The 23,949-nt window shown below is 33.5% G+C and overlaps 1 protein-coding gene across 2 annotated transcripts; it reads left to right on the top strand.

Annotated features, from left to right (window-relative positions):
- The first annotated feature begins 6,765 nt into the window (after positions 1–6,765).
- Positions 6,766–22,300, top strand: ndfip1l (Nedd4 family interacting protein 1, like). 2 transcript variants are annotated; one of them, XM_005173872.3, is made up of 9 exons: positions 6,780–6,922; positions 9,878–9,965; positions 11,608–11,738; positions 12,220–12,270; positions 15,822–15,909; positions 17,065–17,189; positions 17,786–17,852; positions 18,836–18,941; positions 19,248–22,300. In XM_005173872.3, exons 1-8 carry the CDS (start codon positions 6,893–6,895, stop codon positions 18,937–18,939), a joined length of 684 nt encoding a protein of 227 aa, XP_005173929.1. In that variant the 5' UTR covers positions 6,780–6,892; the 3' UTR covers positions 18,940–18,941; positions 19,248–22,300. The 2 variants fall into 2 exon arrangements, with proteins under 2 accessions (NP_001002503.1, XP_005173929.1); NM_001002503.2 differs by lacking the exon at positions 12,220–12,270 and having other exon boundaries at positions 6,766–6,922.
- The last annotated feature ends 1,649 nt before the right edge of the window (positions 22,301–23,949 follow it).

Here is a 23,949-nt window from a genome sequence, read left to right as displayed (position 1 = left end):
GAAGGGCATCCGCTGCATAAAAACTTGCTGGATAAGTTGGCGGTTCATTCTGCTGTGGCGACCCCGGATTAATAAAGGGACTAAGCCGACAAGAAAATGAATGAATAAATAATACTTAAATGTAAAAATGGTATTGAATCTACTTAGAAAGATTTTTTATTTACTTTAAAAAATGTCTGGTGCAAAGTTTAATAGCTGTTAGTTGTGAAACTTATTGATGTACTCTGGCTCCTTTAAGGGAGGTGCACCGGAAAGTAGGAGAGAGGGAAAAAAAGGAAGTGGAGAAAAGTTCGGCAGATGCAATGCTGTTGTAATGCTGTTTGTGAATGTTATGTTGATGCTCCAGATTAAAGACAAAGAAATGAATTTTCGCCCTGGTAACCCGCGTTTAATTATGATACCCACGTTGGAGAGACTGGTTTGTAAACAGCCAGAAACATGGGTTACAACAGATTTTCAACAAAAATATTATAAGGAAACTTATTTGACAACAACAGATCCTATAAATGTTATAACAAATGCCCTTAATTACCTAGCCTAGTTGACAGCAAGCATCAAGTGTTTATTGAGATTGTGTCTGTCATCTTTCTTTATGAAGCATTAAACAGAAGGGCGTACGTTGACCAGAGTGATGTTCAGCTGACGAGGTGCATTTATTTAGCCTGTAACCTACCCTATAGATTTTTTTTTTTTTTTTGCATATAATGTTCTTAAAATTTCATTAAAATGTATATTTATAGTTTTTATATAAAATATAAATATATAAAAGGCCTGGATAAATTATGTATTTTATAAAAGGTTTGTTTATGGACTATGCGCGTCTCGCTGGCGCATCTGTGACCAAGACAGAACGTGTTTGTTTGAGATGATCAAGACCCACGGTATCCAGAGTAAACCACCAAATGAAAAAGAAGAATAAGAACCACATCCATCAGGAGGAACTGTGGATGCCAGAGGAATCTGTCTGAAATAGATGTCTTTTTAGTGAACAAGCATGAATAACATGCAGGTTTTAGAGTATGTGGAATTCCCAGCTTCAACTTACATGTTTTTCATGTTTGTTAACCATTTATTAATATGATTTACCATTAACAAAGCATTTGTTAGTGTAATTATAAACCTTATTATAGTCTGAACTCCAGCATTAAAATGTTACATTTGTTCATTAATGGTTCTTGTAAGCACTAATTTGTTAACTAACGTATTAATTAACACTGTAACAGACGTAAATAAGCGTTATCTTACATTTCTTTATGCTGAAGGATCATTTTATTTCTATTGTTTATGGGGGACTTTTATTTTGACAAGAAATCGTTTTTTCAGAGCTAAAAAGTTATGATGAGAGAACAGTATGGATAGCGGGCATTTCATGACGGTTTAACAGAGCTCGTATTAAAAAGGACGGTTTATAAGTTTATTCCTTGCTGCCAAATATGTTGAGCTCCTTTTAAAGGAAGTGGAGCAGATGACGTAGGCTCAACGTAGCCATTGTGTAACGAAACGATTGAGCGCATCACCACATTAATATTCACGAGAAAGATTACAAGCTGCTACGACAGACACAATCATCGTGACACCACAGCTACGTTTTACTTGAATTATTCATGATGCAGTGACCGAAGCACTACGCTGAGCTTACGGTGACCTTACCTCATCATCCAAGATCATGACGAGAGAGTAACGAACGCGGAAGTGCGTTAAGAAATACAAACCGAAAGCAGCAAAATACAAAGCAACAGAGTTTTGCTGCTGCTTAATGTCTTGTTCATCATGGGTAACACTTTACATGAATAATGATGTATTAATATGTTAACTAAACATTACTTTATTATGAACTAATGATGAGTTAATGCATGCCAATCATGAATTAACTTTAACTACAGCATGAGTCACATGAGTTCATGTGTGAATAACGGCTACCTTAATTGTTAGTACATGTTTATGCCTAATTTAACCATCATGAACTCATGATATCTTAATGTGTAATTATATTGTGACTTTACTTGGAGGGTCACATCATCATTAATCCATTCTTAACTACTCATGAACTCCTTATGCACGTCCATCTAGTATGTTACACTGAAAAACAATAGAAAAGTGTTCTGGCAGCATAAACATGAACAGGAATTCATGAGTAGTTAAGGATGAGTTAACAGTAATGTGCCCCTCCAAGTCATGACATAATTATACATTAACAACTTATGAGTTCACATTAATTACTTTTAGCTTAAACTTAAATGTGAATTAATACATTAATCAACAGCATGTACTAACAAGTAATTAAGGTAGCTGTTATTCACACATGAACTCATGTTGTAGTTTACGTTAGTTCATGAATACTGCATGCATTAGCTTATCATAAAATCATTCATTCAGTTTTCTATTCGGCTAACTCCCTTTATTAATCTGTGTTCGCCACAGTAGAATGGACCGCCAACTTATCTAGCATATGTTCTATGCAGCAGATGCCCTTCCAGCTGCAATCCATCTCTGGGAAACATCCATTCACACTCATTGACACTCATACACTACGAACAATTTAGCCTAATTTAACTGTATCGCATGTGTTTGGACTGTGGGGGAAACCAAAGCACCCGGAAGAAACCCAAGCAAACCCGGGGAGAACATGCACACAGAACTCCACACAGAAACACCAACTGACCCAGCCGAGGCTCAAACCAGCGACCTTCTTGCTGTGATTCAACAGCACTACTGCGCCACCACGTCGCCATCATGAATTATGAATTTATAATAAACTAATGTTTAGTTTGCATATTAATACATCATTATTAAAGTACTGTTATTGTAAAGTATTACCAAATCAATTATATAATATAAAACAGTATATAATTACAAATAAATATCATATAAATAAATTTATAAATATATCATTTCATTTTATATATATATATATATATATATATATATATATATATATATATATATATATTCATTTTCAGATAATGATAACTCTTATAAAGACATATTTCTTTCATTCTTTTTTTTTTTTTAATTATGCAGTGTCACATTTAGTTGGTTCTTATATGAAAGCAAGCAGCATGACTAGAACGCTATTAAAGGGATTTTCACTCCAGTGTGGTGATACATTAAAGTATTTAGAGGCCTAAAAACACCAATAATACACATGGCCACATCTTATAGTACACATATATCACACAGAATAATGGAAATATAAATACTTTGTGCATGCTGTATTCAAATAACTGTAAATATGATTTGCTATCAAGCCATATAAAATGTGATAAAATGTGAATATCTGCAAAGTATATGAAATACAAGTTAATATTTAAATTATATATATATATATATATATATATATATATATATATATATATATATATATATATATATATATATATATATATATATATATATATTATTTTTTTTAATTTTGAAAAAATGGGCAACACGGTGGCGCAGTGGGTAGTACTGTCGCCTCACAGCAGGAAGATTACTGGTTTGAACCTCGGCTGGGTCAGTTGGTGTTTCTGTGTGAAGTTTGCATGCTTTATGAAAATGGTTTTATATTTTGTATCAAAATACTTTAGTGTCTTTTGTATTTTTTAAATACTGTAAAATACTTTGAAAGTCTACATAATGACATAAAATGCAGCCTCTGATTGATGTTTTCTCAGTTGTTTGCCCAGACTTGAGATCAGAACAGAAAATGTATTAAGAAGGTCATCAATGCTTGAAGTATTGATGAAAATTATGCTCATATAAAGAAAATAACAGACAAATGACAGGGGTATATTTGAGAGCAAGGCAACAATCATTGAAAATGGTATACTGCACAATACCATGAAAAAATATAATATAATGGGAAAAAAAACACCTAAAGACAGTGTACTGAAGTTCACCAATTGGGTGAACGAAGACTTTAAGTTAAAGAAGAACTGAAAAAATCTTCAGAAAATGAGTAAACTGCACAAATGGATGGATTGCTGATGTAGATGCCAAGACAATTAGACACACCACATAAAAATAAGTCCTACAGTGGTGACACCTATACTTCATTGGTTCTTTCAAATGTCAGAATTTTGATCTGCAGGTGCACTTATATAGTTAATGAAGAGGAAAGATGTCAGTCTAAAGATAGCAAAGTGGCACAATACAGTATATGAGACACATATTTAATAATACTCCAGCCTGGTCAAAAACTCTAGACTCCAGACTTCACAAAAACAGATAAGTCCATTTTTACAGATGTCAGGTTTTTACAGATGTCATGTTTTATGTTTTGCATTAGTTACTGCCAAAACCTTATTTTATGTGTAGGCCCTGCATATTGTGTTGTGCTCCACCCTGCTTTTCTCTCTGTCTCTCACCAGCTCTCAGGTTAATTAGCTCCCAGCTGCTAATCATTATGAATCTGCCTGAATCAGAGTGTTTTGGCTTTAAATACAGCCCTCTGAAGCTAGAGAGCTGAGGAACACTTCTCCCCAGCTCTGAATAGGAATAGGAATAGGAATAGGAATAGGAATAGGAATAGGAATAGGAATAGGAATAGGAATAGGAATAGCAGCAGCAGCAGCAGCAGTAGCAGTAATTAATTAATTAATTTTATATTTCTTATAATTTTATTGTTCACTTGTGGTTGTGATATTGGTCACTAGTGTTTTTGTAGTTGGATCAAGCCTTAAAGCCAAATAACCTTTATTGTACCATTATTGCGTTTCCATTGCTATATAGTATTTTGTGTACTTTAAGATTTAAGTTCTAATTCCATATTATTTCACAAATATATTGTGTATATATATTTTTACAAATTCTTTGTTACACCTTTTAAACAAAACTAGACTTAAAGTAAACAATTTCAATAACCTCTTTATATAAAACCCTTTTAAAATATAAGACTGTTAAGTGATGATGTCAATTTTACTGGCCACTCAATGGATGAAAACACAATGATGTGATCTAGTCTAACTCATTATCTGCAATACATGTTTTTTTTTCTTTTTAAAGAGATCATTTTCAAGACAGGACTTTCTGTATGTATTTTGTACAATTATTTATTTATTTTTTAAATGAAAGAGAAACACGAGTTTATAAATGCCTCATGTAGAGGTAAATGCGTTGACGGATAAGCTGATTTAAACTTGCTCAAGCCCTGTTGCTGTCAAACATTGTTTACTTAATGTAGTCAGTGTAACGGTGAACGGTGACCAAATATGCCTATTTCGTGACGAAATTTCCTGCTCGCTTGTAAAAGTATTTTGTGTATTTTAAAATTAAAGATATATAGAATTTTACTTTGATACATTTGTGGCTGCTGTATTTTGTAGTTTATATTGATACATGTAAAATTGATGGATTTGGGATTTTATTTTAAAATGTGGTTCAATGTATTTTTGCCCATTCCTGCTCCCTGTGTTGGCTTGGGTTTCCTCCAGGTGCTCTGGTTTCCCCCACAAGTTCAAAGGTGAAGGTGTGTGTGTGTGTGTGTGTGTGTGTGTGTGTGTGTGTGTGTGTGTGTGTGTGTGTGTGTGTGTGTGTCCATTATAATTACAAATATGTACATGAATGTTCAATTATGTAAAACATTTTAACTATATCAGGTTTTATTATACAAAATATTTAGAGAATTGTTACACATTTAGATTGTTTTTTTTTTTCTACCGCCTGTTGTTGTAATGTAATTTTTACAGAATTATTCAGTCATAAATTTGAGTTATTAAATCATTATTTTGACTTTATCTTGTACTTTTGATTTAGTAAATTATAATTTTGGCTTTGCTTACCTTACATCGTTTGCACAAAGTAATGTTTTGTCTTGGTGATTGGAGCTTCCAGCTCTAAAAAATATATAAAAATATCTAGTGCAAAGTTCTGCAAACAAATATATATATATATATATATATATATATATATATATATATATATATATATATATATATATATATATATATATATATATAATCTAGTAATTTATGACATGTTATATATGGTATGAGAATGTAGAATCTGCAGCCACTTCATCTGACAAAACTTCAATTACTGTCTGGTTTGGATCAGCCACCAAATCAGACATAAGACTGCAGCGGATTGTCAGGACAGCGGAGAGGATTAATTCTGTGCACCTGCCCAACATCCAGATCTCTACACATCTTTATCGATCTTTATTATTAGATTGGTTGCTACCTGTTTTTATAGTCATAAATATACACAACCCTTACTGTTTATGATTTGTAACCAAAATGTTGTATTATTTACTTTATCCACTTATGTCATTCTTTTTTCCTGTGTTCATTTGTATGTGTGTACTGTATGTATATGTGCTTCTGAAAAAAAAAACACAAAACATTTCTTTTGTTTGCACACACTTGTCAAATAAATCTCATTCTGATTTCTCTGGACACATTTTTTAAAGAAATCTCAGCAGCTGAATAACAAACATTATTATTATACATTATTATGCCATCAAACATAACATTACAGAAGATGTTTGGCCTTTCATAATACTAAATATCTGCTACATAACATTGACTGCAAAACATTTATTGTGATTTTAGTGAAATGACATTATACATTTTAAAATAAGCAGTTTCAAGAATGAAAAATGATAGCACTTTAAAATGAGACTAGTTTAAAAAAAGACGTGTTAACACGTAAATTGCGTGTTAACACGTAAATGACGTGTTAACACGTACCAACGTGTTAACGCGTAAATGACGTGTTAACGCGTAAATTACGTGTTAACACGCAATTACGCGTTAACACGTTTGTTGCAGACGTTTTGGCCCTAACGGCCTTCCATACTGATGAAGGCTGTGGCTGAGCTGAAGACACTTTATACAATTTCCTTTTACGTTAGACGGATTGGTGCGTGAATCGTGTGTGCGGGGATCCTCGTTTTCTTTTCAAGCTAAAGATGGCAGAGCCGAGCGGGAGATATCAGCAGGTCAGTGAGACTCAGCGTGGTTGTTTTAAAGCTCACCCACAGCAGGCGCGTCCTCGGTGGGGGACGGTTTCAGGAAACGCCGAGGCTTTGACAGGATGCAGGCCGCATTGTTTTGAAATCACGTCCATTTAAATAATTGCGACATGTTATTATTACACTTAGATTGCGCTCATCAGTCAATATGTTGCGGTTTCCCGTTTAGTATTAAAATAAGTTGATGTTTTGCTTACGTCAAAGTTGTCATTCATTCAGTAATATAATGCGTTACAACCTCTATGCTAGTAATGTTATACAGTAAATATTACCGACCACATCCGATATATATATGCAGCAATATACATTACCTATTAAATGTTTCAGAACAGTATGGCTTTTAATTTGTTTTAGAGACTAAACATTCATTGATTTCATCCAGAGAACAGCAAAAACTGCTTATCCACGTCTGAAAATATGTTATTACAGTATTACTATCAGACACGACTGGAAAACACTGTTTTTGTAATGTCACAAGGAAAGAAATGTTATTGATTGTAATACTATGGCATATAGTATAACCATAAACATTACATAAAAGTTTAACGTGCAGTAGACAAAATATAAACTTCTAAAAATTATGTGTTTATCATAAATATTATCATAAATATTACCTGTATTACCTGTTAATGTTGCTTATGTTAGAACATTTGTAAAAAAATCTTGCTGTTTGTAGTAAGAAAATAATTAAAAGCATAGAAGTAAAGTTAGTTTTATATTTTTATATTCAGACTTTATTTCAGAAAAGTATTCTTTGCAATTTCTAAATGCGGCAATCATTTTAGCAACTTATGATTTTCAAAGTACAACATTTTTTACAGTCTATTAGATAGTGTTAATGTTTACAAGTCATACTTGCATGCTAATTCCCATCGAATATTCAAAGTAACATGGTAAATAATATAGAGACTTCTAAATGAAATAATGTTCGAATATAAAACCAACTTTGCCTCTATATTAAAAAGAATTATCTAAAATCCGCCTTTTCTTCTAGATCTTCAGTATTATGCTGTATGTTTTGTTGTTGATAATATTTTTAATTGTTATGATAAAGTATGTATTAAATAATGCATATAAGGGATAAGGGAAAGTCAGAATGTACGAATATAAAAAACAACTTTACCTCTAATATTGACAACCTTGGATACTAATATCATGTTTCATGTATTACGGTATTGTGATTTACTGCTCCAAAATAAGCAATTTTTTAATGTCTGGGTAAAATACAACTCTTCCTCCCTCCCATTGAACACAATATATTTTATTTGAAGAAACATTTAAAATATTTTGGACCTGTAGCTTTTGATATCTAGGGTGCTTTTCTTCTAGAGATACTGTTGCCCTAAAAACTAAATAAAATTGTTTTGAAAACATATGCAAAAAACGTACATATACCTTAGGAACGGTACTACAGAAAACTAATGCGGTTTTAAAATCTTGATTTTCCAGACCGATCTAAACCTTGAAACTGGTTATCTTCCCATGCCAAAGCACAACTAAATGCTCTTCACATATTTGAATGATCCAGTTTCCTTAAGATAAATATGTGTAGTTGTAATAAATTAAGCCTTTATTTCTAAATACATTTTCTAACAATTTATTTAATGGTTATACTTTGTTGCTTTAAATCACTATCTTATGATTTCACTGTGGAAAAAAGCTTGTATGCATCTGAAAGTGCACTGTCCAAATAATCCGGGTTCGTTCCAGTTTTTTCATGTTGTTCTAATACAAATCGATTAAATTAACGTAAATATTTTGACAAATTTAAGTGGATTGAACTTAAAACAATTAATTATATAACAATAAATCAAGGTCATAATTTATTTTCATTCTGTTTCATTATATTAATTACTTACTGAAATAGAAATGCATCACGTGTTGTATTGTTTGGGTGTTTTTATGATGTGTTTGTGGTCGTCATGATGTGTCAAGCATTTTTTTTAGCTGATCAATAAAATAGTAAAGAGGAAGTCTTGTGTTGAGTGTGTCATGTCATGTGTCGGTCATGTGAGTTGAAGCTTAGCATTACATTTATCATGATCTTTCACAGTTTCAGAGAGTATTATTAGTATTATTAGTATTAAAAGTATTATCAAGTATTATTATGATTTCAAAATCAATAATAATCTGATAATAATAATAATATTCTCCTTGGTTTGTTCCACAAGGTCTCATAAATCCTCCTGCCTACTCCAGAGTTGTGTTCACAGGGTAGTAATGTATGTTTCCGTCCACTTATTGTGTGCATTTTGGAGTATATGTGCTTAATGAAGACACCAATGGAGTGGGATAAATTATTTGATAGGAAAAAATGTGCATAAACTTCTGTGGAAACATATTTACACGCATTAAATAATTTCTAGTATGCGTATCAAATAAGTTATGTAATTTTGTTTGAACAGATCATGTCTGTGATGGGACGCATCAATAGACAAAACAGCACATTGCAAAACATCTGAAATGTTGTTTCGCTCATTTCTTAAACCCCTCAGCCAAAGTCTGTCATCACAGTGGTTCAGTATTTTTATTTTTCTATTATTATTCCCTCCAGAACCATCTTGAGCATCTCTCTGCACTCCCAAAGAGCGTCTCACGCCTCCAAAAGCCACTGCACTCATTGCGTTTTGTCTTCTGAGGCACAACTCATTTATAACAGAAGAGAAAAAAACACCACACTTGCTTCTCTTTCCGTACAAAACTACATTTTTATTTTTTATATTTGCCGGCAGTTTATCAGGAAGTGACGATTTGGTACTCTTTTGCTCTCTTTGTTATTCGCAAATGTTTTATGCAGTATTTCAGTTTTGTGCACAAGTTAAATCACAAGTTTGGTTGGAAAAAAACTAGTCAAATTTGTGATGTAAAATTACAATTTAAAGTAAATTTCATTCAGCCAATGATCGTTCTCTGTATCCACAGCTTCCCTGTGAGGAGGAGCCAGAGGCGGGACCTCAGGTGGCCGCTGATGCTCCGCCCCCTTACAGCAGTATTGCAGCTGACAGTGCAGGTATGCAGCAGGTTCAGGGCCTTTTGACATCCGTTTTACTATTTCCTAGATTGGTTGGTTTTCATACTGTTTTTATTTTCCAAACAATCTTAAAAGTCTGAAAACTGTAATTCAGAAACATTCAAATTCAAAACATTTAGACAACAATTATATTTGTTGTTTTAGTGATGGTATAATGACCGTACGTAAATATTTATTTGCCTCTTAAATGTAATACAACCGGAAATTACAGTACTTTGGTCACTGTTTTTACTACTTGTGTTAGACCGAGGTTTTTAGTCAAACATGTTGAGGTTTCTGTGCTGGTTTGAGCTGCATTTCTGCCAGTTCTTGTGGCACTATTGTCTGAATTGGTGGGAATGTTCACTTGTAGGTTTTAATCAATTATGGCATTCTTTTTAGAAATGACCTTTATTGTAAATGGTTTTATTTTTCAGCATGAAACCTAATGAACCTAAACACATCAAATGCAGTGAAACCATATTTGGAGAAAAAAAGTAAATAAAACACAGAGAGTCATGAAATGACCTCCACAGAGTCCTGACCTGAATATTATAGAGACAGTACAGGATGACCTGGACAGAAAGAAAAAAAGAACAGCATAAATCTAAAAAAGAACTCTGGGAAGGTCTCATTTTTTACTACATGTGATGAACATTTTTTGGGAAACATGGGGACATTTCTGCAAGTTCTCTTGGCACTATTGTCTAAATTGAAGGGATTGCGAATTTTAGGTTTTAATCAATCATTCCTTCTAGAAAGTCTCTTATTTTTAATGGTTTTATTTTTCAGCGTTATATTAAACCTCAACAGACTGCTAATGCAGTGAAACCTTTTTTGGAGAAAAAACTAATAAAACACAGAGAGTCATGAAATGGCCTCCACATAATCCTGACTTGAATATTATAGAGACAGTTCAGGATGACCTGGACAGAGAAGGAAGGAAGGAATCTGAAGAAAAGCTCTTAGAGGTGCTGAAAGAGCCCTGATATTATAGTGCACTATATTTCAAAGAGCAGAATTGAAACTAACAATTAGAGCCTCTTTGGTGCCAAGGGAATCACATTAAACTCAGGATTTTCTGATATTGTGTAGATATTTCCTAATTGTATCTTTAAGAGTCTTTAAAAAAAATTATATATGATTATATGGCGGTGGTTCTACACAGTACAATTTGATTCTTATGTCATAATATAGTTAATTATTAGCAATTCTGGTAAAATTACAAAAATATGACAGATTCTCTTCATTTTTTCTGCTTTGCATATATCGTAGTGACCTTATTAATTCAGGAACAGTTCACCTGAAAATTAAAACTCACACACAAGTGGTTCTAAACTTTGAATTTCCTCCTTCGGTTGAACAAAACCAGATATTCTGAAGAATGTTGAGAAAAAGCAGCCTTTGACACCAATAGTAGAAACCACAGAATATTTTTTCCCAGCATTCTGTAGTATATCATCCTTTGTGTTCAACAGGAGAAAGAAACTCGAACAGGTTTGGAAGAAGTGGAGAGTGAGGAAATGGTGACAGTATTAAAATTGCCATCACTTGCAGTAACATAAACTTGAATCAACTCTTCATGTTATGCAATGCCACCTGTGAATAATCACCAATCATATATATTTTGACCTCTTCTCAGCATTTTTTGACTACAAAGATGATGCAGCATTTCCCAACCCTCCGTCCTATAACGTAGCCACCTCTCTTCCATCATATGACGAGGCTGAGAGAACCAAAACAGAGACTTCTGTCCCACTGGTGTCAGGCCGCGTAAGTACTACACATTCCACTCTCTAAACTGAACCAGCTCCGAAACTGATATCGTGGACATGGCCAGGATATACTGTAAAAGGGATCGTTCACATATCATGTCTAAAAGCGAATGGAAAGCATGAGGAATGCCACTTTTTAAAGCAATTTCAATGCACATCTGTACCTGCACTCACAGCTTTGATACAAGTTTTATTTATGGAGATAATGAAAAAGCGCTGCAGTGTTTTGTTATCTGAGGTAATTAGTCTAAAGTTATTACTAAATTGTGTACGTTCAATACAATGTAGGAAGCTGATTGGTTAGTTCTAATCAAATGACTCACGGTGCGCTTACAGAATTCTGAAAAATTCTTTATTTGCACTATAATAAGCGTATGTTAACGAAATGCAAAAGACCCGATACGTGAACGACCCCTAAATGTGCTGCGTTTCCTCCTGTTCACTGCTGTGTTTCTCTGCCACACACTGCTTGCGTTCAGCACAGGGAACGTCTGGACACGCTTGATGACGTAACTCGCTGTGCACTGGAGGTATTGTAACAGAGTGTGACCTTCACCCTGCTTTTCTGCTTTGAGTCTCAGTGTTTAGTCAAAGTCTATTTAAGGCAGTGGTTCTCAAAGTGGGGGTCACGAGACAATGATAGGGGGTCGCTTGGGGATTTCCAAAAAAATAATCAATTTTATTAAGCTTCTAGAATTACCATATTTTATCTATAACCTACAGAATAAATAAATAATAGTTACTAGTTTAATAAAAAAAAAAACATGCAATTAAAAGCCTTCAGCCTTTTTTTTTTTTTTTTTTTTGCGACCCCTAGGGTGATTATGTAATATTAAAGACACAGCACATTGATTTAAAGGCACCAGGTTAAACTTTCTGTCATCTTTACAGCACTCTTGTACATTAAACATAATTACAGGCCACAACTGAACATGGAGGATGGTCTCCGAGTGGCGTTCTTCAAAATTAAATGATGAATAGACTTAGACCCATTGGCACATGTGCGCTGATGTTTAAGGTTTATATATTTATAACCACCGCGGAGGATATTGGGGGTCACGAGTCACAGGCATTGTAATTTTTGTGGTCGCGGGCTGAAAAGTTTGAGAAGCCCTGCTTTAAGGCAAGTCATTTCACTCGGTGGCCATCTTTGAAATGCCTCTCGGGCATTCTGGTTGAATGGGGAAACATTGAATTCTTCAAAATAGCTTGCCTAGATTATGGCTACATTACATATTAGGAATCACCAATAAAACTAAACAACAACTGTCTCTTTAGTTTCATTTCTAAATATTTAAATCACAGAAAATCTGTAGAAACACACGTCTGATCGGAGCCCCACCCCTGGAGAATCATCAGCCTATAGTGATTGCTGATTGGCTCCTATACTTGTAGGCGGGGCTTTATCCGCCATATTGATTATAACACTTTTCCGCATTCAAAACTGTACCTGTGACACGTCTTGTGTATTCTATAGTCTTTGATACAATGCTTAATTACAGAAGATAAACAAAAAACATGTACTATGTTTTTACTAGGGTTGTCAAAAGACTATAAATAGACTTTGGGGGAAAAAAGGCAAATTTTTCGCTAACATTTAAGTGCAGATACAGGGAGACTGGAGCGTTTCCAAGCAGTGCAGATCAGCTGGTCTTTCTATGAGCTAATATATGAGTGATCTGCTGATGAATCGACTGATTAACGCAGCTTTCAAATGCTTTAAAACCCAATGTTTAATCTTTTGTTGTAAAATTCAAAAACTAAAATTGAAATATATTTTTTATAAAATATATTTTATATTTTATATATTTTTTATTATTATTATTATTATTGTTAAACTTATTAAATTGTTGATTTTAATGTTATTGTAAATAACAAAACTTGCAGTATCAAAAATTGTATCGAATATCGATAACTTTGGTGGTATCCTATCAAAGTTGGAAATTCCAGTATTGTGACCACTCTAGATATAAATAATACGCTATTCAAACATGCAGCACAGCCACAAAAAAAAGATAAAAAGTCAGAAATGTGCTTTACTGCACATTCGTGTGGAGTTTGAAAGCTCTCACCTGTTAAAATTTTCACCACATAAACCGTGTATGTGTGAAACAGGCATTCAGTTACATGTCTGCTCTTAAAGTGTTGCTTTAGTGTCCGTTTTTATGCGTCTGTTTCTGTGAATTACGAGCCCCGATGCATCCCGTCACAGTCCTCCACTGTTGTTTTAAATCTCCTTTTCTTTTTTAAAGAGGTCATAAAATGCAGTTTCAGATATTTATATTATGGTTCTTAAAGTTTGCAGTGGTGTAGTATTTTCACATTTACTTGGCAATTCAACAGTTTGTTTCAGTTGCTTTGATATGAAATTATTACTGTAGTACTATAAAACATGCCTCATTTATTATTTAAATATAATATTTAATGTCTGGTTTGGTTGTATACTTATTATATTCGCTAAGCTCAAACAATGATTACATTTACATCCTCATAATGCAATCTTAATATATTTTTGGCAATTGAAACTTGAAACTTCTATAAGCTTTACTTTCATTTATTGAATTTCCTAATTAATCTAAGAAAGTAGTAACTTTTAATTGCATTAACTAAAGTATTTGCTGTATACCTAATAAACAGTCATGTAAACTTCTTAATGCATTTGGGAATGAACTCTTGATATAATTAATGCCTTGGAGTCCCAACATGTCTTAAATTCATTAAAATATTGTGCTTTAGGTGTAAAATCATTTTAAATTGGTCTTTATTTTCCCATGTCCATGTAAAGCTACTCAAATCTGGCCAACAACCATCCAATCACCAACAATCCTTCTCAATAAAACCTTTAACAAATGTATTTTTTTTTAACTCTATCAACATAGTAATAACAAAAAGTTATGTTAAAAAAAGTGTATTGTTCACAACTTAAGTTTGCTTGTCTTGACACATTTAATGTGTGGGGCCAAGAGATAACTAGTTAATTTTTGATTATTTTTTAATGGAGCAGGTAAAGTCTTTTCTACTAACCCAACCTGGCCATATGAATTAGCATGTTTCTAGCATGAATTAGCATGTTAACATGTTTCTTACTTAAAATAGCATGTAACTAACATTATTCTTAAATTAATTGGCATGTTATTAGTATGCTTCTAATATTAAATATCATGTTGTTAGCATGATTAGAACATTAGTTAGCATGTTCTAAGCATGTTTCTAGCATGAATTACCATGTAAATAACATGATTCTAGCATTAATTAGAATGTAACTAGCATTATTCTAAAATGAATTGGCATGTTATTAGCATGTTTCTAATATTGATTACCATGTTGTTAACACTATTCCAACATTAGTTACCATGTTGTTAGCCTGTTTCTAGCATGAGTTAGCATGATTCTAGCATAAATTAGAATGTAACTAGCATTATTCTAAAATGAATTAACATGTTATTATCATGTTTCTTATATTGATTATCACGTTGTTAGCACTATTCCAATATAATTAGCATGTTGTTAGCATTTTTCTAGCATAAATTAGCATGATTCTAGCATGGATTAGGATGAATTATAATGTTGTAACACGAATAGCATGATTCTAGCATGAATAAGTATGTTATTAGCGTGTTTCTAGCATGAACTAGCATATTATCATTTTATTAACAGGAATTAGTATGTTGTTAGCTTGTTTCTAGCATGAATTAGTTAGTTGTTAGCCTGTTTCTAGCTTGAATTAGCATGTTTCTAACAGGAATTAGTATGCTGTTATTCTTGCTTGAATTAACATGAATTATCATGTTGTCAACATGATTGTAGCATGTAAATAGCATGCTTCTAGCATGAATTAGTATGTTGTTAGCATGTTTCTAGCAGAAACATAGCTAGTGAGTTTTTCGGTTTTGACTTTTTTTTTTTTTTTCACCAGCATTGTTTTTTTTGATTGAAAGACAGAGTAAAGTAAGAAAGAGGAACGACCTGTGTGTGTAAAAAATAAAGAAGATTTTGTTTCTCCATTTCATGACCCCTTTATAAGTTTGAGTGCTGTGTTTTGGCCCTGCGTTGATCTCCGTCTCTGTCTGTTTTCCTTCAGGATGATGATTTTGTGGCCAGAGATGACTTTGAGGACGCTGACCAGCTGCGAATAGGCAACGACGGCATTTTCATGTTGACATTTTTCAGTAAGTGTTTTTTCAGGGAGAACAGAGGACTCACAAACGCTTCTCACACTGCAGTCTCTTTGATCTTTTGTCTCTTCCCATCAAGTGGGACTTCCCAAACTTAAGTTAATGCATGAACATTAACAACCACATAAAGAAACAGAGAAAATGCTGGCCATGAGGGTCTTGTTGAGGGGATTGTTTTGGGAATGTGATGCTGGTACAGGAAAGACTTGTAGAATAAACAAATTCTGAGTAATATTTAGAAAATGCTACTCAATGTTAGCTTGCAAGATGAGTTATAAGACTGATTTATACTTCTGCTTCAAGCGCACGCGTATGCTATGGCGCAGCCTACGCGTTGAAGCATAGCTCTACGCCGTAGCCGTCGGCGTCGCTGACATGCACCTCTCACAAAATGTCTCACACTCGGCAGCAAACCGCCCCAGTGCATGCTGAAGCCTTGAAATTCTGTCCATAAAAATTATGAACAGAATAAGTGACAAGGGGCAGCCCTGCCAGAGTCCAGCATGCACTGGAAACAAGTCTGACTTATTGCCGGCAATGTGAACCAAACTCCTACTCTGTTCATACTGGGACGAGACAGCCCTTAGCAGAGCGCCTCTTACCCCATACTCCCCGAGCACCGTGAACAAAATGCCACAAGGGACACAGTTGAAAGGCCTCTCCAAGTCCACAAGACACATGTGGACTGGTTGGGCATACTCCTATGAACCCTCGAGCACCCTGGTGAGGGTGTAGAGCTGGTCCAGTGTACCACGGCCCAGACAAAAAACCGCATTGTTCCTCCTGCATCCTAGGTTCAACCTAGTTAGTTTAACATTTCATTATTTTAATTCACATAAAAATAAACAACAGCTGACTTCGTTGCAAACATAACAGTTTATTTTTCATGATTCAAACTTAAAAACTAATAATACTGCCATACTTACGTTATGGGTCACATCCAAACAGCCAAACTTGTGTGCAGGAAAAGCGGCCATTTTAAAGCTTTCATTTCCCCAGTGATCAGGGTTCTACCATTTTCAATGACATGATGGGGATAAATGAAGGAAAGCGTTTTTCTAGAGATGTGGAGTGACTTTAAGAAAGTGTGCAAAACTGGTGTTATATTCAGAAAATCTGATGCAGTTTTTACATCTCGATTTTCTTTAGTGGCATTCCTCTTCAACTGGATTGGCTTCTTCCTGTCGTTCTGCCTTACAACCTCAGCGGCCGGACGCTATGGCGCCATTTCCGGCTTCGGTCTTTCACTCATCAAATGGATCCTCATTGTGCGGGTAAGTTAACACCAGGGCCAAGCCAAATTTTCGTTTATTTTGTTTCGGTGCTGCTTCTGTGCAGTAACAAAAAAAAAAAAAAAAGTGGATTCATGCAGAAAGACTTTGAGAGTATACCTATCGTGATAGTCCATATATTGACTTATCAGGCAATATTTGAAAATCAGGGTGGTTAATTTTGAGGCGCGATATATTGTGCAAAATTTAAGATGATAATCAGTCCCTCCAGGGTTCAGCATCAAAACCTATGGCATTATTTGCTTCTATTCTCATGTTTGACTGTGAAAATGCACAAAAGCATAGTAAAATCTAGAGGCACTGATAAGTAAATAGATTTCTGTGGGTACCAATTCAATGTGAGCCTGCTGTAATTACCTAAACAACGGCAGCTAATTGTACACATTGTGTTATATTCGCATATCTGTTGGTTAACCATCTTGGCTTGGCTGAGAACATGACAGAAGCACATTACTCTGCATTAGTGCATTAGCTGAGCTCTGACTGATGTACTGTAATGTGCTCTGTACATGATGAAACAAGCCTGGACATGACTGCTGTTTTATCTGCTCACAGTTGCTCTGTGTTTCCATCCTCAGTTTTCTACTTATTTTCCTGGTTACTTTGATGGACAGTACTGGTTGTGGTGGGTGTTTCTGGTGCTTGGTAAGTACACAAACAAAACAATTTGGTTGTATTTTACATGAATATATATATATATATATATATATATATATATATATATATATATATATATATATATATATATATATATATATATATATACAGTTGAAGTCAGAATTATTAGCCCCCTTGATTTATTAGACCGCTTGTTTATTCTTTCCCCAATTTCTGTTTAACAGAGAGCAGATTTTTTTCAACACATTTTTAAACATAATAGTTTTAATAACTCATCTCTAATAACAGATTTATTTTATCTTTGCCATGATGACAGTAAATAATATTTGACTAGATATTTTTTAAGACACTTCTATACAGCTTAACGTGACATTTAAAGGCTTATCTAGGTTATTTAGGTTAACTAGGCAGGTTAGGGTAATTAGGCAAGTTATTTTATAACAATGGGTTGTTCTGTAGTCTATGAAGAAAAACTATAGCTTAAAGGGGCTAATAATTTTGTCCCTAAAAGGGTTTATGAAAAATTAATAACTGCTTTTATTCTAGCCGAAATAAAACAAATAAGACTTTCTCCAGAAGAAAAAATATTATCAGACATACTGTGAAAATTTCCTTGCTCTAAACATCATTTGGAAAATATTTAAAAAAGAAAAAAAAATTAAATGGGGGGGGGGCTAATAATTCTGACTTCAACTGTGTATATATATATATATATATATATATATATATATATATATATATATATATATATATATATATATATATATATATATATATATATATATATATATATTCATCTATTCTATACTGGACATTATTTCTGATTTCTGTTCAGTGACAAGTCTTTAGTCTAAGCAGAGTCAGACCTTACTGTCCCAATGAAATCATTCAAAATCAAGGCATGATCTTGTTTTATTTTGGTAAAATAAACGTAATCTAGAGGCATTGCTTTGCCTATATTTCAGACAGCACGATTTGCAAGCACTGATGTGTGTTTTGGTGATCTACAGGTTTCCTGCTCTTCCTCAGAGGGTTTATTAACTACGCCAAGATTCGCAAAATGGCAGACTCCTTTTCTACTCTTCCCCGGACCAGAGTCCTCTTCATCTATTAAAGGTTCATATTTTTATGGAATTAAGAAGTTCTTTTTATTGTCTATATTTTTTACATTTTTTTATTTTTTCCTCAAATATAATGACCTTTTTAGCGTCTCTTAAAGGGCTCCTATTATCCAAAAATAACAGTTATAAGGGGTTTAAACACGGTTGTGTGGCTGCAGTGTGTGAATATAGCCAGCCTCAAATTTTAAACATTTATTAATTGTATTGTTTATAATCAGACTTGATAAAACCAGTCTAATAATAGAATAAATAATAACCAATAAATAATAACTAATTATAATGATGTTTTTTTCTGCTTTAGTCACTGGCTGGAAATGAAAACACGTTTATGGGGCCGTGTTGAGCCATTGACCCTGCGGGGAAATATATATTTCAGAAAGAACAAGAAAAAAAAACCTTCCATCTGTAATCTACTCATCTAAAAGGAAGACCGCGGAATTCCAGAGCGATGGAGGAAGAACTTTTCTTTTCCACCGTCTGCTTTGGAAAATACTGTGGGTTTCTGAGCTCTTTTTTTATACATATACGTTCCTCGATGTAAGGTAGTGGATACTAACAGCTCTATACCTGTTCTGAAATCATTAGTGGTTTGATATTGAGTGCTCTTGCTATTTTCAGGTCTGTAGTGTATTAAAACAGCATTCTGAATGAGATCCGTCTATACTAGAGGCATGGACTGTTCTCCCTGTTGACCAGCAGAGGGAAATCTTGCTTTATTTCAGTCTGGTTGTTTTTTTTTTTTTTCCGCTCCTCTCAATGGGTGACGTTTGACAAGAAGTTAGCCAGTCACCGCTGGTCTCCATTCATGAAGGGCTTTTCTCTTTGTGAATGGCTGAGTGAGATGAATTGAATCTAAAACAGTCGCTTATTCTCTTCTTCTGTCTCTCCGCCTCCCTACATGACATGAAATTTTAAGTTGCTGTTTTTAATTTGACACCTTTGCTGTGGTTTAGACGTGTTTTATTGGCCTTGTAGATCTTTTTTTTAACAGGCCAAAATTAGCATCAGGTAATATTTGAATTAGGGCTGCACGATTTATCAAAACATGGCTTTTGCTGCTTGTTTCAACTACTTATTTAATATAAGTTAAACCATCAAGTTTAATTCGCTTAAATTTTTAAAATAACGATCAAGTTAATCAAATTGTGTTGGGACAACAGGAAGGAATTATGTGGAACCCAGCGTTTTTTACAGTCTGTTTTGAAAAATTTTGAGTATCACGATAATAGTGTTTGCTATATTCATATTGCAAAGAGGTGCAATAAATTAAATTCATTTTATGTGCTAATGCGTAGGTTGTTTTTCTAAATCTGACCAATCAGATAGGGTCTTTACTGCCTTTAGCACCTCTTAATTTCTATAGATTATTATTTTTTATTATTTTTTAATAATAATTTAAATAATTGCGATTAAAATAGCGTTTTGAAAGTTTGTACGAAATATTGTTATCGCAACACTCAACAACAATATTGCATATTTATAATATTATTTTAAAATATCTTTAACCTGTTTGTTTTAGTATAATCGTTACATAAAAGATTTTTTTAAATTGCGAAATATCGTTTGTACGAAATATTATCGCAACACTCAACAATGTTGCATTCATTCATTGTCTTTCGTCTTAGTCCCTGAACAATATTATATATTTATAACACTGCAAAATATCTATTACCTGTTTATTTTAGCATGATCGTTACATAAATAATTGTTTCTTTAAATAATTGCATTAAAATAGCATTTCGAAAGTTCATACGAAAATATCGTTATCACAACACTCATCAATATTGCATATTTACATTGCTAAATATGTATTAGCTGTTAATTTTAGTGTGATCCTTCCAAAAATTTTTCTTTTAATAATTGCAATAAAATAGTGTTGAAAGTTCGTACGAAATATTATTAACACAACGCTCAACGAAATTACATTCATTCATTCATTGTCCTTTGGTTTAGTCTCTGAACAGTATTGCATATTTATAACATTTCACAATGTCTATTACCTGTTTATTTTAGTATGATCATTACAAAAATAAAAAATATTACGTATTTATGAATTTGCAAAATGTCTAATTTTTTTTTAAGTATGATCATTACATAAATGTTTCTTTTAATAATTGCGATTAAATAGCATTTTGAAAATTCATAGGAAATATCATTATCGTAACACATTTCTAGTATTATTGCAAAATGTCTATTACTTGTTTGTTTTAGTATGATCATTACGTAAAATGTTTTTTTTTAATTTCGAAGTATTGTTTGTACGAAATATCGCAACACTCAACAATATTACATTCATTCATTCATTGTCCTTCGGTTTAGTCCCTGAACAGTATTACATATGTATAACATTGCGAAATATCTATTGCCTGTTTATTTTACTATGATCATTACATAAAGAAATGCTTTTTTAATAATTTCAATTAAATTGCATTATCGTACGAAATATCGTTATCGCAACACTCGTCAATATTGCATATTTTTAATAATATTGCGAAATATCTATTACCTGTTTGTTTTAGTATGATCATTACGTAAAAGATTTTTCAATTGCGAATTATCGTTTGTACAAAATATCATTATCGTAACACTCAACAATAGTACATTTATTCATTCATTATCCTTTGGTTTTATCCCTGAACAGTATTACACATTTATAATATTGCAAAATATCTATTATCTGTTTATTTTATGAATTATATGATAATTTCATAAATAAATGATTTTATTTAATAGCGATTAAAAATGGCGTTTTGCAAGTTTGTACGAAATATCGTTATCGCAACACTCGATAACAATATCATGTATTTTCGCAGTATTGTGCAGCCCTAATTGCCCAAAATGTTTTCGATCCCAATAATCATCACGCATAAAAGGCCTCGTGTTTAGTATGCGTGCAGAGCAAAAATCTTTGACATTATCTGCATTGCAACTGAGTCAGTCGGAGCTTTCTGCTTTTTTTTTATTTTCAACGGCGCAGCTGATGGCACTGCACATTTTTCCAGCCTTTGACTCCCCTTGTATCCGGAAAGCCTGGTGCAGTGGCCGTGATGAGGCCGTTTGATCTCTTTGTCTAATCATGCATGATTTTGCTGTGGCGTGTCTGCTCTTGTCACCTTGGGTCTCGTCCATGACACAGGAAGTTCCTCTTTTGTGCTCTTGTTTTCCATGCAGCTTTTTTTTTTTTGCGGTCGCCCCATCGAATTCCAATGCCTGTGCACATGTATTTGCCTGTAAATAAGATACTGCTATTAAATGTCTCTGCTGCTTAGTGGACATGTTTTTTGCTGCTTCTTTTTCATTATATCCAAGCTGAGGGTATATCCGCTGTTTATAATAAAGCTTTGACTAAATCAATTTGTTTGTATTGTCTATAAATTCACATTGTAAGTTATTATATATTACATTTAGTTTGTGAATTAATTAGCTATTGTATATCAACAAAGATAGTAAAACCATAGCTGCAATATACCAAATGAATCAACAGATATAATCAAGAATACAATCATCAGTTGTGTTGTTTATTTGTTGTTTTCTTTTGATCAATGGGTGGTGACACACAATAATTGTTACCAAATTGATGGGGTTTTGTTGACCACAAGGTGGTGTAGTCCTGAATTATTTGTACAGCTAAAGCCTAAAACACATTGACTTTTGTAATTATACACCAATGCGTTCTTTAAGGGTTAGTTCACCCAAAAATGAAAGTTCTGTTAATAATTTAACCAAGGCAACGTACCCCTGTATACATTTCTGAAGAACACGAAATATGTCCCTGGAGGTATGTTTATATATAATACAGTTGAAACCAGAAGTTTACATCCACTCTAAAAAAAGGAACATAACCATTTTTTTAATGTCTGATGGCAAGTCATACTAAACGTTTACTATTTTAGGTCAGTTAGGATTAACTAAATGATTTACATTTTGTTAATGCCAGAATAATGAGAGAATTATTTTATATTAATTTCTAGACAGTCAAACGTTTACACTCATTTCCTTGGTATTTTTCAGATTTGCTTTCAAACTGTATAAGTTTGGTCAAATGTTTTGGGTCTCCTTCCACAAGCTTCTCTCAATAGTTTGTAGGAATTTTGGCCCATTCCTCCTGACAGAATTGGTGTAACTGAGTCAGATTTGTTGGCTGTCTTGCTCGCACAAGCTTTTTCAACTCTGCCCACACATTCTCTATAGGATTGAAATCAGGGTTGTGTGATGGCCACTCCGAAACATTCACTCTGTTGTCCTTAAAGAACCTTTGAACTAATTTGGCAGTATGCTTAGGGTCATGGTCTGTTTGGAAAACCCATTTGTGGCCAAGTTTTAATTTCCTGGCTGATGTCTTAAGATGTTACTTCATAGTTCCATACTCTCTATACTACACAGTTGGGATGGTGTTCCTAGGCTTGTGCGCTTTCCCCTTTGTCCTCCAAATGTAACACTGCTCATTATGGCCAAACAGTTCAATCTTAGCTCCATCAGAGCACAGGACATGTCTCCAAACATGAGTCTTTTCCCAGTGTAATTTAGCAGATTGTAATCGGGCTTTGTTGTTGATTCTGGCTTGTTTATTTTCTCATGTTGTCACACAAGGAAGCAGTGTGTTTGAGGTTTTCTTTAAATACTATTCTACAGTTGTGCCTCACATTAACTCAAATGTTGTCAATTAGCCAATCATAAACTTCCAAAACCTTGACATCATCATCTGAGCTTTTCCAGAGGCAGAATAATCTTATTGTGTGTAAACTTGACTTTCAAGAAAAGTTATAACAATTTCTCAAACAATATCTCTCTCATTATTCTGCTATAAAGCAGAACAGAAACAAATGTGAGAATCTTAACTTACCTAAAAGAGAAAAAATTCAGTCATTTTATCATCTGGCTTTTTTTTTCTTATGGTTATGTGCCTTTTTATACAGTGTGTGAACTTCTGGTTTCAACTGTATATCTGGATTTTGTGGTGGTGTTTGTATCTGATTTTCATATACACATAGCTAGGCCTGTAT

This window comes from Danio rerio, chromosome 21, assembly GCF_049306965.1.
Source record: "Danio rerio strain Tuebingen ecotype United States chromosome 21, GRCz12tu, whole genome shotgun sequence".
NCBI classification, from domain to species: Eukaryota; Metazoa; Chordata; class Actinopteri; order Cypriniformes; family Danionidae; genus Danio; species Danio rerio.
This window is presented reverse-complemented; position numbering and strand designations above follow the sequence as displayed.